Source organism: Panulirus ornatus, chromosome 4 (assembly GCF_036320965.1).
Source record: "Panulirus ornatus isolate Po-2019 chromosome 4, ASM3632096v1, whole genome shotgun sequence".
Classification (NCBI taxonomy): Eukaryota; Metazoa; Arthropoda; class Malacostraca; order Decapoda; family Palinuridae; genus Panulirus; species Panulirus ornatus.
This window is the reverse complement of record NC_092227.1, coordinates 48,223,023-48,242,604: the sequence shown is the minus strand read 5'-3', so window position 1 is coordinate 48,242,604 and position 19,582 is coordinate 48,223,023. Positions and strand designations below refer to the sequence as shown.

The 19,582-nt window shown below is 41.0% G+C and overlaps 1 protein-coding gene across 1 annotated transcript in view; it reads left to right on the top strand.

Annotated features, from left to right (window-relative positions):
- Positions 1-19,582, top strand: part of LOC139764789 (uncharacterized) — an 821,726-nt gene that overhangs the window by 677,236 nt on the left and 124,908 nt on the right. The window contains exons 10-11 of the mRNA XM_071691681.1: positions 10,571-10,707; positions 15,095-15,328. Coding sequence (XP_071547782.1) covers positions 10,571-10,707; positions 15,095-15,328 — 371 coding nt within the window. The remainder of the gene's footprint in view (positions 1-10,570; positions 10,708-15,094; positions 15,329-19,582) is intronic.

The following is a 19,582-nucleotide window of genomic DNA, read 5'->3' as shown; positions in this document are numbered from 1 at the left end:
CTTCAGTATTTTCACAGACGTGTAGAAACAAGCCACTATAACTACCCTACCAAGAATAGATTATGATATCTCAGGTCAACTCGTATCGCTGTCTGTAGCCCTTGGTTTTAAGAGAATGCTAGTAGATTATATAGCCCACCAGAACTCGTCTGCTCGCTTCATTAGAGGGCTGGGAGAACAGCAATTAATCCTCTTCACACTTCCCACATTGCATGCACAATCTTCCCGCTGAAGAGCAGCATATTTTCTCCGTAAATGTATCACCTCAGGAGCCAGTGGTATCTCTCCTGACATGGAAATGGACGGATTATTACTGGCAAGTGTATGTGTAAGGTGGGGGGGGTCAATCATCGTGCGTCCAGCAACTTCCTCGTTGGGTCTAGATATACATAGGGCCTCCTTTTCATATATACCTAGCTGGGTAACATACGATATACCAGATCTTGTTTTTCTTCAGTGCAACGATGCGAGAGAAAGTTTGTAAAGACCAGTTTCTTACAAGGGATTCACACACCTGACTGCGTTACTGTTATGTTTGTGATTTAAGAAAAGATTGGAATACGTGGATCGCAGTGTTGCTTATTCTATACTGTATTGATTAAGAATATTACCAGCCACTCGCCTCTCTATTCTGTATATTTCTCAGGTTTTTTGGTGTCACAGAACAGATAAAAGACAAAACCTATGTAAGAGATTATTCTAGTAACAACCTTAACTCTTGGACTCTTTTGACTCATCATAGACACTTTGCGGTGCCTTAGGATTGTTAAGGTACCGTTAACTTTCCTTATTCCCTACCATCTCTTAGCTCCCACTAAGCCCTCCGTCCATGGTCGCAATATTTACCACATACAGTATTTGTTGCCTCCCAGATGCAGTAAGGATCATTGAAACTCTCCAGAACATCCACTCCCCAGTTATTATCATATGTGTAATTTGCAGTCGACTAGTTATGATTATTGGGAAAAACACATTTCCCTTGAATGATATACGTGTCTCTCTTTCATTTGCTGTTACTGTATATATATATATATATATATATATATATATATATATATATATATATATATATATATTGTTTTTTTTTTTTTTTTTTTTTTTTTGTCGCTGTCTCCCGCGTTTGCGAGGTAGCGCAAGGAAACAGACGAAAGAAATGGCCCAACCCACCCCCATACACATGTATATACATACGTCCACACACGCAAATATACACACCTACACAGCTTTCCATGGTTTACCCCAGACGCTTCACATGCCCTGATTCAATCCACTGACAGCACGTCAACCCCGGTATACCACATCGCTCCAATTCACTCTATTCCTTGCCCTCCTTTCACCCTCCTGCATGTTCAGGCCCCGATCACACAAAATCTTTTTCACTCCATCTTTCCACCTCCAATTTGGTCTCCCTCTTCTCCTCGTTCCCTCCACCTCCGACACATATATCCTCTTGGTCAATCTTTCCTCACTCATTCTCTCCATGTGCCCAAACCATTTCAAAACACCCTCTTCTGCTCTCTCAACCACGCTCTTTTTATTTCCACATATCTCTCTTACCCTTACGTTACTTACTCGATCAAACCACCTCACACCACACATTGTCCTCAAACATCTCATTTCCAGCACATCCATCCTTCTGCGCACAACTCTATCCATAGCCCACGCCTCGCAACCATACAACATTGTTGGAACCACTATTCCTTCAAACATACCCATTTTTGCTTTCCGAGATAATGTTCTCGACTTCCACACATTCTTCAAGGCCCCCAGAATTTTCGCCCCCTCCCCCACCCTATGATCCACTTCCGCTTCCATGGTTCCATCCGCTGCCAGATCCACTCCCAGATATCTAAAACACTTCACTTCCTCCAGTTTTTCTCCATTCAAACTCACCTCCCAATTGACTTGACCCTCAACCCTACTGTACCTAATAACCTTGCTCTTATTCACATTTACTCTTAACTTTCTTCTTTCACACACTTTACCAAACTCAGTCACCAGCTTCTGCAGTTTCTCACATGAATCAGCCACCAGCGCTGTATCATCAGCGAACAACAACTGACTCACTTCCCAAGCTCTCTCATCCCCAACAGACTTCATACTTGCCCCTCTTTCCAAAACTCTTGCATTTACCTCCCTAACAACCCCATCCATAAACAAATTAAACAACCATGGAGACATCACACACCCCTGCCGCAAACCTACTTTCACTGAGAACCAATCACTTTCCTCTCTCCCTACACGTACACATGCCTTACATCCTCGATAAAAACTTTTCACTGCTTCTAACAACTTGCCTCCCACACCATATATTCTTAATACCTTCCACAGAGCATCTCTATCAACTCTATCATATGCCTTCTCCAGATCCATAAATGCTACATACAAATCCATTTGCTTTTCTAAGTATTTCTCACATACATTCTTCAAAGCAAACACCTGATCCACACATCCTCTACCACTTCTGAAACCACACTGCATTTCCCCTATCTGATGCTCTGTACATGCCTTCACCCTCTGAATCAATACCCTCCCATATAATTTCCCAGGAATACTCAACAAACTTATACCTCTGTAATTTGAGCACTCACTCTTATCCCCTTTGCCTTTGTACAATGGCACTATGCACGCATTCCGCCAATCCTCAGGCACCTCACCATGAGTCATACACATTAAATAACCTTACCAACCAGTCAATAATACAGTCACCCCCTTTTTTTAATAAATTCCACTGCAATACCATCCAAACCTGCTGCCTTATTTATTTATTTATTTTGCTTTGTCGCTGTCTCCCGCATTAGCGAGGTAGCGCAAGGAAACAGACGAAAGAATGGCCCAACCCACCCACATACACATGTATATACATACACGTCCACACACGCAAATATACATACCTATACATCTCAACGTATACATATATATACACACACAGACATATACATATATACACATGTACATAATTCATACTGTCTGCCTTTATTCATTCCCATCGCCACCCCGCCACACATGAAATAACAACCCCCTCCCCCCGCATGTGCGCGAGGTAGTGCTAGGAAACAACAACAAAGGCCACATTCGTTCACACTCAGTCTCTAGCTGTCATGTATAATGCACTGATAATGCATATATGTACACATATATACACACGTACTTAATTCATACTGTCTGCCTTTATTCATTCCCATCGCCACCCCGCCACACATGAAATAACAACCCCCCCCCCCCCCCCCCCCCCCCGCATGTGCGCGAGGTAGCGCTAGAAAAAGACAACAAAGGCCACATTCGTTCACACTCACTCTCTAGCTGTCATGTATGATGCACTGATAATGCACTCTGTGTGTGTGTGTGTGTGTGTATGTGGATGGTTGGGCCATTCTTCATCTGTTTCCTTGCGCGACCTCGCTGACGTGGGATACAGTGGTTAAGTACTAAGAAAAAAAGTCATCGTATATCGACATATTCAATCGGTACCAAAAGTTGTTGCATTATAGAAATGGCTCAGAACGTCTCTTCTTCCATGTAAACACCATCTCCACACACGGCTGCCAATCAGCCGTTTTGGATATTACCAAAACACATATAGAAAGTACCAAATAAACACAAAATGTACCAGACTAAGAATGGCTTGTAAACTTATCTTCTTTAGGACTGACGTGTTGTTGCCTTTGTCATACAAACATAAACAAACTACTTGTAAACATGGAAGTGTGAATACAGTCACAAATGTTCCTTTGAATAAACAAGTAAACTGGTTGGAATGCGTCATCATTGGTTTAACTAATGAGCTGTCGTTAGCTTTATGCGACAAAATTGCATGTATGGATATCCTTATATTGGCGAATTATGACCAGTTTCTGAGAAGTTCCTTCATGATTACAGGACAGCGAATTATACTGGGGGAATGCATGTTAAGTATAAAGTGCAGACTAGGGCAGTGAACATTATGTATACCATAGACGGTAATGAGTGATTATCATACATCTGATATTGACTGGAGTGTGGAAATTCAGGAGAGTGAAAGTTAGACTTCTCCTCTGTGACATTCTTAACAGATAGTTTTTTCTTTACACATGAACACCATCGTTCCTGCATTCATCCTATAGAACCGTAGCTAACGTATGATGTCATGAGGAGTGAGAGATGCAATTAGTGATTATGCGTTAAGTCCCAACATCAAGAAGTGCCTTGTCTTTCTTGTCTTAGCAAGGTAGCACCAGGAACAATGAATATATAGAATATATAGGGTAAACCATGGGAATGTCTGTGGGGCCTGGATGTGGAAAGGGAGCTGTGGTTTCGGTGCGTTGCAAATGACAGCTAGAGTGAACGAATGTGGCCTTTTTGTCTGTTCATGGCACCGCCTCGCTGGAGGTGACCGGGGGAATGCTATTTCGTGTGTGGCGGGTTGCCGACAAGAATGGATGAGGATTGCAAGTATGGATATATGCATATGTACATATGTGTATGTATATGTATGTATACATTGAAATGTATATGTATGTATGTGTGCGTGTGTGGGCGTTTATGTATATGCATGTGTATGTGGGTGGGTTGGGCCATTCCTCGTCTGTTTCCTTGCGCTCCCTCGCTAACGCTGGAGACGGCAGTTAAGTTTGGTAATGCTAACATACATATATATATATATGTGTGTGTGTGTGTGTGTGTGTGTGTGTGTAAAGAGAGAGAAAGAGAGGGAGGGGATGTTTTCGCAGTTTCCCGCGTTAGCAAAGTAGTGCCGGAAATAGAGGAAGATATGGCCTCATTTCCTCACACTTGTTCTCTAGCTGTCACGAGTAATGCACTGAAACCGCAGCTCCCTATCTACAGAGAGGCTTAACAAGTCTTTCCTAGTTTCCCATTGCCGTTTCTTATGCTATAGTACAGTCCATTGTCAGGAAGTCGCCCCCTGCTTACCACATCGTTCCAATTCACTTTTCCCGTGCATGCTTTACACCCTACTGCATGTTCAGGCCCTGAGCACTCAAAACGCTTTTCAGTCTTTTCTTCCATCTCCAAATTGGTTTTCCTCTTCTTGTTTCTCCACTTCTGCCACATATATCTTGTATGTCAACCTCCCTTACTCATTCTCCCCACATAATCAAACCATTTCACTATATCATCTTAAGCTTTCTCAACCACACCCTTCTTATTAGTACACCTCTCTTACTCTATCATTTCTTACTCATTCCACCCTCCTGGCACCCGATGTCGACCTCATCCATTTCATTTCCAACACATTTATCCTCATCCGTATAGTCTCATACATAGCCTACGCCGAGCTTCCATGCATCAGCGTTGGGACTCCTTTACCTTCAAACATCTTCGCCTCTCAGATACTGAACTCTCAATGATTCCAGGACCTTTGGCCCCTCACCCACCCCATGACTCATTTCATCTCCTATGGTTCTATTCGTTACCTTATCCATACCCAGGTGTCTGAAACACATAATTTTCTCCAAGTTCTCTCCGTTTAAAGTCACTCCCCAACTAACCCGTCTTTCCCCTTCGCTAAACCTAGTTCCCTTGCTTTTATTCACCTTTGCAAGCTTGACTTTCTCCTTTAACACTCTATCAAACTTGGAAACTAATTCCTGCAATTTCTCATTCGAATCTATCACCAGCTTTGTGTCATTAGCAAATAATAACTGACTCGTCCCTCAATCGCCCTCAGCCCTGCAGGCTGCAGGCCTACCTCTCTCCCCAAAACCCTCGTAAACACTTCTCCCAGGATACCATCCATAAAGAGATTGAACAGCATTGGTGACATCACACAACCTGCTGCAGGCTCATCATCATCTGTAACCACTTATCCTTCTCTCTATCTACTCGCACACACGCCTTACTTGATAAAAACTTCTCTCTTCCTCTAATAGCTTTCCTCTTACACTTTTTAATCGTAACACTTTCTACAAAGCATTTCTGTCAACCCTATCATATGCCTTCTCCAGATCTATAAATGCCACGTACAAATCTGTTTCTCAAGCTATTTCTCGCATACATTCATTTTCAAAGTAAACATCTGATCCACACATCCTCGACCACTCCTAAAACCACACTGTTTCTCCCCAGTCTTGTGGTTCCGTAGAACTTAACAGGTACACTTAGCAACCTTATAACTCTATAATTATAACATTCACCTTTATCTATCCCTCGCCTTTATACAGCGGCACTATACAGGCATTCCTCCAATCCTCAGGCACCTCACCATGAATCGTACATACACTGAAAGTCTTAACTTACCAATCAGTAACGCAGTTACCCACTTTCTTAACAAATTCAACTGCAATGCCATCCACTTCAGACGCCTAGCCACAGTTCATCTTGAGCGAGGCTTGCATCACCTCTTCTGTTTATACGAAACCACTCACTTTGCGTACTTCCCCGACCCAGACATCCCACGTCTACCACGCCTGTCATCAAAGACATTCAACAACCATTCAGAGAATTCACTCAATCCCTACCTCCACTTCACCTCATTTTTAAACGTTACCACTTCCCCATTTGCCTTCTCCAGTGTTCTCATTTGTTCCCTTGTTTTTCTCGTACTCTTAACCGTCTTTCAAAACATTGTCATGATTTCCCTGAAATTTGTGATACTCACTCATCCCAACTCTCATTTGCCCTCCTTTTCAGCCCCTGTACCTTCCTCGTGTCCTCCTCCTGCTTTTCATGAAGATCTCCAAATCATTCACACTCCTTTCCGAAAGGAACGTCCATACCACCCCTCTTTTCTCTTTAACCATCTCTAAACTTCGTCATTTCACCATTTAGTACCTCTCTCACAAACCTTCTTCCCATCATCGGCATCCGCATAACACACACTTGTGTTGCACATGCCAGCACTGCTTCCCTGATTACCTCTCATTCCTCACCAACTCCAATAGCTTCCTTTACTCTAGCTTTTTGCCATTCTTCAAGCGGTCTCTTCTGATAACCTTTTCACACAAGCCTCTTTCTCAGGCTCACTTACTTTCACCACCATCTTGTCACCCATTTCATCACGTCTTTTTCGGAAGCATCTACACATCTTCATCCTCTCTTCCATCAGGTATAGATCAGACATTCCACCAGTTGCCTATATTTGCGCATTCACATCCAAGAGTCTCTCTTTTACACGACTATCAATTAGTACGTAATCCAATAATGCTCTTTTACTGTCTTTCATACTCCATATATACTTAGTATTTCTCTCATTCTAGACCAAGTATTACAAATCATTAGCAGTTTTTAAGCACGCACCTCTACCATCTGTTTGTCATTTCTATTCACCTTACTAAATAACCCCCATGGCCTCCCATTTCATATTTTCTACTACCACATTACCTTCTTCCTCGTTCAAATCACCCAGCACTAATACATGATCTCTCGCATCAAAACTGATAACACACACACACACACACACACACACACACACACTTTTTTCGTACATATTCGCCATTTCCCTCGTTAGTGAGGTAGCCTTAAAGAACACAGGTCTAAGCCTTAGACGGAAAATCCTCACTTGGCCCCATTCTCTGTTCCTTGTTTTGGAAAAGTGTAAATTGGAGGGGACGATTTTCAGCCCCCAGCTCCCTCCCCTTTTAGTCGCCTTCCACGACACGCAGGGAATGTGTGGGAAGTATCCTTTCACCCCTATCCCCAGGGATTATATATATATATATATATATATATATATATATATATATATATATATATATATATATATATATATATATATTGGAGTGAAGGTGATAACTGACACAACAGGGTAGCCGCTTGAGTGTAGAGTTTAATCCATACGTATGGATTAAACTCTACACTTTAGCCTGTTGTCAGGTATCACCCTTACTGCAATATATGTCGTCATGGAAGGTAAAACGATATTCATTTAAATTTATAAAAAGTTGATAAATTTGTTTATGGATGGGGTTGTTAGGGAGGTGAATGCAAGGGTTTTGGAGGGAGGGGCAAGTATGCAGTCTCTTGTGGATGAGAGGGCTTAGGAAGTGAGTCAGTTGTTCGCTGATTATACAGCGCTGGTGCCTGATTCGGGTGAGAAACTGCAGAAGTTGGTGACTGAGTTTGGTAAAGTGTGTGAAAGAAGAAAGCTCAGAGAAAATGTAAATAAGAGCAAGGTTATTAGGTTCAGTAGGGTTGAGGGTCAAGTCAATTGGGAGGTAAGTTTGAATGGAGAAAAGCTGGAGGAAGTGAAGTGTTTTAGATATCTGAGAGTGATTTTGGCAGCAGATGGAACCATGGAAGCGGAAGTGAATCATAGGGTGGGGGAGGGGGCGAAAATTCGGGGAGCCTTGAAGAATGTGTGGAAGTCGAGAACATTATCTCGGAAAGCAAAAATGGGTATGTTTGAAGGAATAGTGGTTCCAACAATGTTGTATGGTTGCGAGGCATGGGCTATGGATAGAGTTGTGCGCAGGAGGGTGGATGTGCTAGAAATGAGATGTTTGAGGACAATATGTGGTGTGAGGTGGTTTGATCGAGTAAGTAATGTAAGGGTAAGAGAGATGTGTGGTAATAAAAAGAGTGTGGTTGAGAGAGCAGAAGAGGGTGTTTTGAAATGGTTTGGTCACATGGAGAGAATGAGTGAGGAAAGATTGACCAAGAGGATATATGTGTCGGAGGTGGAGGGAACGAGGAGAAGTGGGAGACCAAATTGGAGGTGGAAAGATGGAGTGAAAGAGATTTTGAGTGATCCTGAACATGCAGGGGGGTGAAAGGCGGGCAAGGAATAGAGTGAATTGGAACGATGTGGTATACCGGGGCCGACGTGCTGTCAATGGATTGAACCAGGGCATGTGAAGCGTCTGGGGTAAACCATGGAAAGTTGTGTGGGGCCTGGATGTGGAAAGGGAGCTGTGGTTTCGGTGCATTATTACATGACAGCTAGAGACTGAGTGTGAACGAATGGGGACCTTTGTTGTCTTTTCATAGCACTACCGCGCACACATGAGGGGGGAGGGGGTTGTTATTACATGTGTGGCGGGGTGGCGATGGAATGAATAAAGGCAGACAGTATGAATTATGTACACGTGTATATATGTATATGTCTGTTTGTGTGTATACATGTATACGTTGAGATGTATAGGTATTATATTTGCGTGTGTGGACGTGTATGTATATACATGTGTATGTGGGTGGGTTGGGCCATTCTTTCGTCTGTTTCCTTGCGCTACCTCGCTAACGCAGGAGACAGCGACAAAGCAAAATTAATAAATAAATAATATATATGTATATATAAAGTGTTACATTAGAATAGTCATCTACATTTTCCTATGACTGGAAGGCCATGTGAGGACAGTTGTACCAATTTATCTGAAATCATCGTTCACAGTGGTTGCCAGACCGAGGTTTTCATCAAATCCTTGTGATCAGCGACGATGAACAGCGACCCCAGGCTGGGGTCTAATGATGTCTTGATTGAGAATTCTGAGAGTCGTTAATAGATCTCTTTCCCAATTGTTTTTCAAGCAATGTTATTGCACTAGTTTCACCTTTTTCCATGGTCCAGTGCGCCAATTTTGGCACAGTTCTAGTTACACATTTTTGCACTATCTGATCTGTGTAAATGCTTCTTTGAATTGGGGTTCCATAAAGATAAAATCATACTCAGGTTTATTACAACTGTAGTATAATGTTTATTACAACTTCGTTTCTGAATCGAAATGATATTCTAATCTTTTCCAGTAATACCGTACATAAAGTGCTATAGTAATTTCCCCAGCGCGCCTTGTATATGATAAGTCACGTATCAATATGCAGATAACCTTCTCGTAATGCTATCCCTCTCTCTCCCCACCGATGTGTCCCTAATCCATTCCCGTTTCCGAGTCTGTGACTCACAGCATTATTCACCTGTTTTGTGAAGATATTATCCACCTTTACTGTCAAGATGCCTTCCTCCTATACGGTCAAGATGTCATTGTATTTAGAAACCTCAGCAGTAACGAACAGGCTTTCTCATCACCAATATGTGCTGGCAGTTCTGTCGTATCATGAACAAACATACGAGTGTACGATTATATCCTTCCCGGCAGGTAGTTATTAACCAGCCCTAGAGCGGCGCAAGTTTCATGACAGATCCTTGTGGCACTCTGCTCTTGGGTCATTGTCGTGAGGAACAGCAACCTGGAATCACTGGTGACGCTGATCTATCTCTGTAACCTCTACTCCATTTCCCCGTCTCCCATTTAACATGGGCCTACTGTTTATTACTAACTCATTACCTATTATGCGATACCATATCAAATATTATTGCATGATGCGATTGATAGCAGTGTGTGTGTGTGTGTGTGTGTGTGTGTGTGTGTGTGTCACGGGCTAAAGTTTTACACTGGTTTTCCCTCCTTCCTCAAGTCTTGTATAACATTTTGTCACTCCTGTGTATGTATGCACACACATACACACACCCATATATCGACAAGCCCGCAGAGAGAGAATGAACACCTGGGTTGGGTGTAGACTTACTGCCATGTCCAGAATTCGAACCCGTGCGGGTACCACCCTGGGATGGCCCATGGTCTCATAGTCATTAAGGCTAATTACACACACCATATTCAATCCTCCTCCCCACCAGGGTACTTCGTGCACGTGACGACGCTAGCGGAGGTTCGAGAGCAAGTCCTCAAGTACATCCCTGTGATGGCCCGGCCTATGGTCATGTACCAAAGCAAGCATCCGCACATATGGACCGGGGTCTATGCTGACATAGCGGTAAGCACCTTGATAACATGGGGAATTTCCTGTTGTCTCGGGCAAGTTAAATTCATCTTTGTTTTCTCTAGTTTTCTGTATTTTCTTTCATGTGAATTCTCCGATTTTATACTTTTTTGAACAAAACTAGCTATATGGCAAAGAATGTTTATATATATATATATATATATATATATACACACACACACACAGAGATGAGCTAGGCGAAGAAGCATGTGTGCAGATATTTCAAGAAGGAGAGGGTGTTTAATGGTATACAGTGAGAGTGAATGGAACAAGGGCGATGAACGTAGAGAAGAAGTGTATGCAGAAGCTAAAATTAGAACGTTTGAGGAAAGTTTGTGAGTGGTGGATGAGGAAGTTCAGTTGTTAATGAAAGGAAATATAGAGTTGTATTGATAGTGTTCGCAGGGATGTAATGCAAACATTTGGGAAGTGTACAAGAGAATGCATAAGATGCAGGGGTTTAATAAGTCAACTAAGAGGGCAGTTAATAGTGTGAGAAAGTCAGCTTCAGGAAATAAAACATATTTAGGATATGAAGAACAAAGAGAAAGTGAACAGGAGATAGTCAGTATTCTGAAGAACTGGTGAATGTTTTAGGTGAGTCATGTGGGGTGTTTAAAGGTAAGGGGTGTGAGAACCGAGAAACTGATAAGAGATAAGATGTAGTGAAGACATTGCCCAAGATGAAGTGTGGTACAGCGGCTGGGGAGGATGAAAATGCATCTGCGTGTCGTAGAAGGCGACTAAAAGGGGAGGGAGCGGGGGCTGGAAATCCTTCCCTCTCGTTTATTTTTTTTTCTTTTTTAATTTTCCAAAAGAGGGAACAGAGAAGGGGGCCAGATGAGGATATTCCTTCAAAGGCCCAGTCCTTTGTTCTTAACGCTACCTCGCTAACGCGGGAAATGGCGAATAGTATGAAAGAAAAAGAAAGATATGTGTGTGTGTGTCTGAGAGAGAGAGAGAGAGAGAGAGAGAGAGAGAGAGAGAGAGAGAGAGCGAGAGAGAGAGAGAGCTTGTACTGGAATACAAGGTCTCCAAGTTGTATATATAATCTACGAGTAGTTACATATAAGGACAGGCACCATAATACAGATTGATTTTTGACAATAATTCTATATCCCGTTTCATTTTTCTAATGAAATTCATCTTGAATACAATTCTGTATATGATAATCTAGTTCTTTTTATTTGTTATGGATTTTAATTTTCGTTTTTTACATATCTTTGCGATACAGAACTTGAGGCACGGGTACCTCTTGGTAAGAGATCATTAATTGTTTAAGTAGGCTGGACACAGTGCAGCGTACCGTATTTTCTTAAGCTTACCCTGTAATTCAGAGTTTCCCATATGTATATGTACGTAAGATAGGCAATTTGATGAAGTAGAACCATATGCCACACAAGAAGGATGACTCTAGTGTTTGAGCTTACTTAAAACATTCGACTGTTTCGATTATAGCGGCGTTCAAAATACTGTAATTTGTATTTCACTGGCAAGCAAAACGTATTGGTAAGTAATTTGTACAGTAGGGAATATGTGTATCTAGAGTACTTTCCATTTAAATAATATTCCATGTTGATCTCATTTTCCTCTTTGTTCCCCTGACTGAGTAAGGTAATCGTCTCTTTAGGACTATCTGTAGCATTGTTTTAGTGCATAGATATGATATCATGCTTATCATCCGAATTATATCACAGGAATTTTCCTCCCGAGAGATTCTGCTAAATAGATGTTAAAACGACTCATGACAGGAAAATGGCTACATTCAGCCTCTGAGGCCATCTGCTCTCAAGAGGAAGTGTGTGTGTTTTTCTGTGACTGTTATGAATTACAGGCTGAGACTGATGTGATTAGGTAGAAGATGATACGAAGATGTAGTACTGATGTACACAAACTGCTTGTTCAGTTGAGGAAATAACTTGTGTTAGGCGCAGCGAGACACATTAGTAGGTGTATTTAAGATTTTCTTTGTAATGTAATTTGAAAACTTATTTTCTTTAAAGGTATTACTTTGATTATGTACACTATCATAGAGTTTGGAAAATTTGCTGAGTATGACGGGGTTAGTGGGTAGAATTCTTGTCTGATAGTCTTTTTATCATTTTTGACCGGAAAGTCTATATGGAACTGGTAACTATAGATGGATTACGATACCTCACGAATTAAATCATTCCATTGAAGATAGCAACATATGAACCATAATGTTTTCATATTGTCCAGGAGAGACTTACTCTCCCAGTCACGAGTAACCATGTATAGTTACAAACCTTACCTTTATAGACCTAGCTCAAAATTCTTGAGAGTAACTTTATCCCAGTCAACTCATGCCCATCATCAAATATTTACTCCTGACAGAACTCATATCTTCTTACATCGTCTCTAGATTATCTTTCCTTGTATCTAGGAAGCGATTTTGCCTTTAAACTTAAGGATTAAAACATTTACTTGTTTATAATTCAACGCATACGACATGGTAGCGCCCCAGCAACGAACTAAGACATTATTCAGACTCACCCCGCACCTATCAAGGTTTCGCCTCAACGTTAACAAGTGGGAAATGTATTCATACACAGCTTCTCTTGAATCCCGAGGAAAGACTGGTTGATGTCATTTCCTTACCAGCCATTTAGATCATCACAGTTAACTCCGATCAGAGTTTATAGTGACTCGAGTGAAAATATACTAAGAGTTCCCCATCAGAGCTGTACAAGAATCCACGGAGGAAGGTAGTCGCTTCCCTCTGTCCTCAAGATATGCCGGCCAGATATTGACGGAAGATCACCCGTGTGATTAACCACTCTTAAACATACTTATTTACAATGATAATCCCTATTTCCCTTCTCAACCTCCTGGACACGGCAGTCTGCTGGTGGCGGAGGCAGTACCCACTTCATTAACACCTCTACTCACCATCTCTCCCCTCTAGGAGCCTTGGGGTGTACTGTAGGAGCTACTGATAGTTGGTAGAGCAGAGCAAAGCTGCTTCGTAGGTCGCTTCTGGGAGTAAGGATGAACACGACCGTCGCTGCCAAAGCTAAACAGGATCGGCGACTTTGGATTAATTCTTATCGTTCTCCAGAACCGATTCTGTCCTTTTTATAAATGATTCTTTTTATGGCTTCCTCTCCTGTTCGCTTTTTTATGCGTTATTTAGGAAAAACTAGATGTTTTCATATTCTAATGATTTCAGAAAGTGTTAATATCTTATTGCGTCCTTCTTTATTTCTCTTTACTATGATATTGAAGACAAGTAAAGAGAAAAAAAGTCTTTGGAATTGTCGGAACCTGTTTATCATTTGCATAGAAAAACTGGTTTGTTTTGAGTTTTTCTTATATTCTTATTTCCATTCCTTTATCAAATTGTTTTAATTTTTATGTACTTTGTCTTGCATTTTGAAATGCTCATGAATTTCATTCATTAAGCGGAATAACAAAAACTATTACTGGAACCACTACACTTTATTATGATTGTTATTGTTCATATTTATTTTTACTAGTATTGGCTCAGACTTCCTCTGGAATTCGAAAATAATTGTTGGTCAGAAGTGTGCAGTAGTCCCACGCCTCCCTCGAAGTGTATCATTGTCCCGTTAGTGTTGGGTTGTATACCTACTGCCCCGTGGGTCTCATCTCTCGTCGTGTTGCTCACCAGCACATGGAACCTTCGTATGATCAGGGATGTTGTCAGACATCATTATATTCTGTATCTTGGCAGCGACTGTCGTCATCATCATTATTATTGTTATTGTTATCGCTACTACTGCTTACGTCATTATCATAATCATGTCCATGAAAATCACAACCAGAATGCTAATACTTTTCCATTAACTACTCTTGATTGCGTCAACCCCTTTACTACCGCCATACCTTACCATCTACGCACACACACACACACACACCATCTTCACCAATCTTAACGCGATCTCCATCATTAATAACATCTTCATCTCAAGCAGACTTCCCCAACCCCTGCGCAGTCTTCCGTCACCGTAGCTTGATCACTGTCATCAGTAGCCTCATACTCACTATCACCCATGATTACAAACTACTTAACCAAACTAACTCATATGTATTTAATATTTTTTTTTTTTCCTTTTCCATGCTGCTGTGAATGGGTGTGATCATCGTACCTCGGCTGACCTGACCTCACCTCACCTGACCTTAACGCTCCCCTCCCGAATAACTGATTTACTAATTTACTTATCAATTAACTGAATGGTATGGATCAACATGGCATGTGAGATATCATCTCACATCTCAATGACATCCATGACTAAAACTTTTATATCGATCTAAATCTAACATCTGGGAATCCGTTCAAATTTCTCGGCCATGGGGGTATGTATACCACCCCACGCGTAATAAACTGTGCGTGACACAGGACCCCAAGCAGACCGAGTGGTTGTGGGAGGTTCGCGAGAGGAAGCGGCAGATGGACCGCACGAACAATTACAGGAAGCTGCGGAAAATCGTTGAGGCCAAAGACAAACCCTTGCCCAACCCTTACCTCCTCCATGATAAGAGAGAGGTGGAGAAGTTCCTCGAGTACGGCGAGTTCGGCCTCAGCAGTCGGGATATCGCCCGTAAGAAAGCTGAGAAAGCTCGGAGAACCAGGGTTAGTATGGTCCTCACCAGCCGTGTTCAAGCTGTCTCATCTCAGTAATGTTTAATGACCGACAGGACTGTGGGTATTTGCACGACTTAAAGCAAACAGTTGCCGCATCTGTAAATACCCACATCATATCTCGATACCTTTTTCCCCATAATAATTTCAGTAGTGATTTTATACATTTTTTATTGCTTTGGAATCATATGTTATTGTTCATACTCTGGCGGTGTTCTTGCGTATGGCTACTCCTCTTGTGGATAACATGAATCTTTTGTTGTATGGAGTAATGTTGACATTTTGAAATGTTTCATTCCATAATTTTTTCAGACTTCTAACATTGCTGATATGATTATATCTGTTTTGTTTATCAGGTGTTGAATATTCTAACTTTTAGTTATATGAAAAAGATTTACGTAAATATACTCTTGATCAAGGCAAAACACACACACACATTACATAAAACTTTATGTATATAACTACTTAGAGCACTGGACATGCAGCAGCCAGTCATACAGTAACTCCAGAAACTCTCCTACAAACCCCCCCAACCCAAACGCCAAACAAACAACACTACAAAATGCTCGGTCTTGCTCTTCACTTGCCCCACCACTCCACAAAACCCCAGAGACCAACTGAACATACTGCAACCCAACACCAGTGGTATTGGATCGCACTGAACCACTCGACCAACACCGAGGACACAACATTCACATGACCCTCATCCTTGAAGCCAGACTCTCATCCTAATCCCCTCCCTCTCAACTTTCTACAACCACACAACTGTAGGAGAAGACAGAAGACAAGGCCAAGGAGGACGACTCTGGAAATATGCAGTTCATAAGATTAGACTTCAGAGTGCTAGCTACAACATCATAAGACCGACATACCACTCTCCCCTACATACTCCTCTAGATATGTTCACCAATTGCCACTTCTCCTGTCGCCCTGTATCACTTCTCCCCTCATTATTGGAACTGTGGTAACTGGTCCACAATAGAATCCAACAAAACAACTAACTCTTACCTTTATAGTATGGCTTCAAACCCAACCATTCCATTGCCGCGCTACACATTGACCTCTCAAAACAATATCCTTCACTGCTTCAACGCACCATAGTCTCCTTCCCGCACAGTACTAGTAGCAATAGATATCGACAAAGGATTTGACACTGTCCCCCGACATATCCTCACACAAAAGATGACACCAATCTCCACAACAATGATAGAAAGTGGTTGGCCTGTTTCATAGCCTACTCATACCCGTTCCTTCTCTGCTAAAGCTTCTACAAACGTTCATCCTTGCCTCCACCAGCTACCTTTTTCGTAGCGCATTTACCAATAAAAGCCTCCCTTAAGCGCGCCTGTTAAACAGGACAAAACCATCAACCCCATATACCTACGTAAATTTGTGTGTTGCCAAAGACCAGTCCTTTTTCAGTAAACAACCCCCCACCCTGGTCATCATTTTCATTCCTATTTGGTTACCCGCCTCCCCTTCAACTACTACATTATTCACTTGTTTGCAAGTCACCCATCGGTATTACTCGATCCCTCGCACTAAAATTGCACACACACACACACACACACACACACACACACAGAACCCTTTCCAGAACACACGCCTCTCCTCCTAACACCTCTCGCTACCAGGTGCATCACCCACCTTTCGTAATCCGCCTATATTTTCACCTACATGAATCTGGGTCTCACACCCTAACACTCTCCCTGATTCCCACAACTCCCTTTTCAGCAGGAGTGCCACAACCCCTCCTCCCTTACCTACCATCGGTCTCGCCTTTACCGCACACATTACCTCAAGTAAAATTCCCATACCAATCTTCCGCCTTCCACTTCAGCATAGTTTCACTCAGGGCCAGAAAGTCCAGTTTCCTTCACCCGGACATCAACCTAGCAAATTCCTAAGCCATCCTTCCACCCTGAGCTTGGTTTCACTCAGTGCTAGAACATTCAAGTTTCCCTCCCCAGACATACTAAGTGTGTCTACCTTCTTCATCTTGATTACATCCACACACATATTCACACACTAATATGAGCCTTCGAGGAAAATGAGCGCTCCTCGCTTGGCTGCTCTTCTTCCTTGTTTTAGAAATTGAAATACTAGGTGAGTGTCTATAACTAATATATATATATATATATATATATATATATATATATATATATATATATATATATATATATATATATATATATATATATTGTCACTTATTTATATATCTTGTATTTATCACATACTCAGGTGAAGCACTGTTATAAGTAAACTTGCTGGAATGATAAGCACACAAGTTACAAGCTTTCCACTGTATTTCAAGCTTGAAATACAGTCAGAGGTGTGGAGCTTCTGTGTCTTTTTTTCCAGCAAGTTTAATACACACACACACACACACACACACACACACACACACACACATATATATATATATATATATATATATATATATATATATATATATATATATATATATATATATATATATATATAATCATTTGTTCTGAAATCGAATGTATAACCGCCATCCCAAGTGCCTATAATTAATAATGGTTAAGATTTTCCATTACTAAACCACCATTATCATATTGTTCTAACTAAATACATGTTATTGAATCACTCTACGATATAACACTCAGGACACAGGTTGTAATTGGTAACATATGATTCCAAACATCAATAGTATTTTACTCTGTAAAAGACGCATCTCTCTGCCTGTCTTTATAGATAGCTCAACTGACTGATGCTTTCAGTTGGTCTTAAATCATCTGTTTAATTCTCTCACTTTATCAGTCTCCATCTGTCTTATTATTCGTTTCCCTTGTTCTCCCCCCTTTCTTATCCTTTCAGAAATGACCTTAAATCTCTTGCTTTTGTAGACAGACTACCGTCGAAAGTACAAAAAGGAAAAATGGACGTTGATGATCGTAAGTTGGTTGCGGTCTTCACACACACACACTTAGGAGTACCTCTGTATATTGATATATATATATATACATACCTCCTGGTATATTCTGGCATTACCTAGTCGTCTGCTCTGGGTTGATCACGAAACATCACCTTCAGTGCCGTTATTTCTTGTTTTCTTTCTTTTTTTCTTTTATTTTTCTTTTTTTTTTTTTTTTTTTTTTTTTGGCTTTCTGTAACTACTCGTTTGGAAATATGGACCGCTCCTGGATATGTTTCTGTACGGTGATTATACCTGCTATTTAAGACCTCGGTGACTGACTGGTAGGTTTAGTGCAAATATTGGATTGATATGCGTAAATGTTCGTGCATTTGGATTGGCTTAAATTAATCCACGCCAATGGATCCACTTAAATTCCTCAGTTTGATGTTACTTTCTGGGACCGTAGCCTATTATCACCACTGAAATTCGCTGATTGCTGATTTAGAAGCAGAAATTAGAAAACTTTTGAGAAAAATTGTCTGATTTATGAGAACGTTTCGCTTTATCATATTTACGCCGGTTTTATATACTTGCACACGAGAATGATTGACTCATATTTCTAGATATATATTTTCTAGAATGATGGACGATATGACTACATTTTCTGTTTCTCAATAAAGAAAATTATGTATTTTGGAGAAGATTTATTACTTCAATGAACCATCGACAGTCATTTGCTATAGATCAAATTAATCTGATAACGTCCGAAATGTAGACCAAACAAATTACCTTTTCTGTGAATATACAAGTCTACTGTAGTGACGTGCTATAATCACCGATGGTATACCATTGCAAAATGAAACGATAAGTGTAAGATAATTAGAGGAGGAATGTATGTATAAATGATGGTAATGGATGCAAGTTCACGATTTTTTAAAATGTAGTAAAAGAACAACAAAATAATAAGGTTCAGCCATCATTAGTGTAGAGGTCAGGCAGGAGTAAAGTCTCACAGCAGTTACATATCCAGTGGGCATCAGACAAGAAGCCGTGGATGGCTGCTCCAGTACACAGCTCAACACACTGGGACACGCAAAGAGCTTTTCTTGTGTAGATCGACACTCCCTTGTTTGACCACCTGAAGCAACTTAGTTACGTGTTCTTCCTGGTATTTCTGGGAATATTTCTCTTTTTTCCCTTTTGTTTTCACTCCTCACCTTTATTTGGGAGGTGAAAGTATTCTCTTTTCTTTTTTTTGTAACAATATTTTTACATGTGTTTTATGTGGATATAACCAAAGTATTTTTCAATCATTTTCTTATTTTTTTGATATATATTTTTTGCGAGGCATGGATCATTAATTT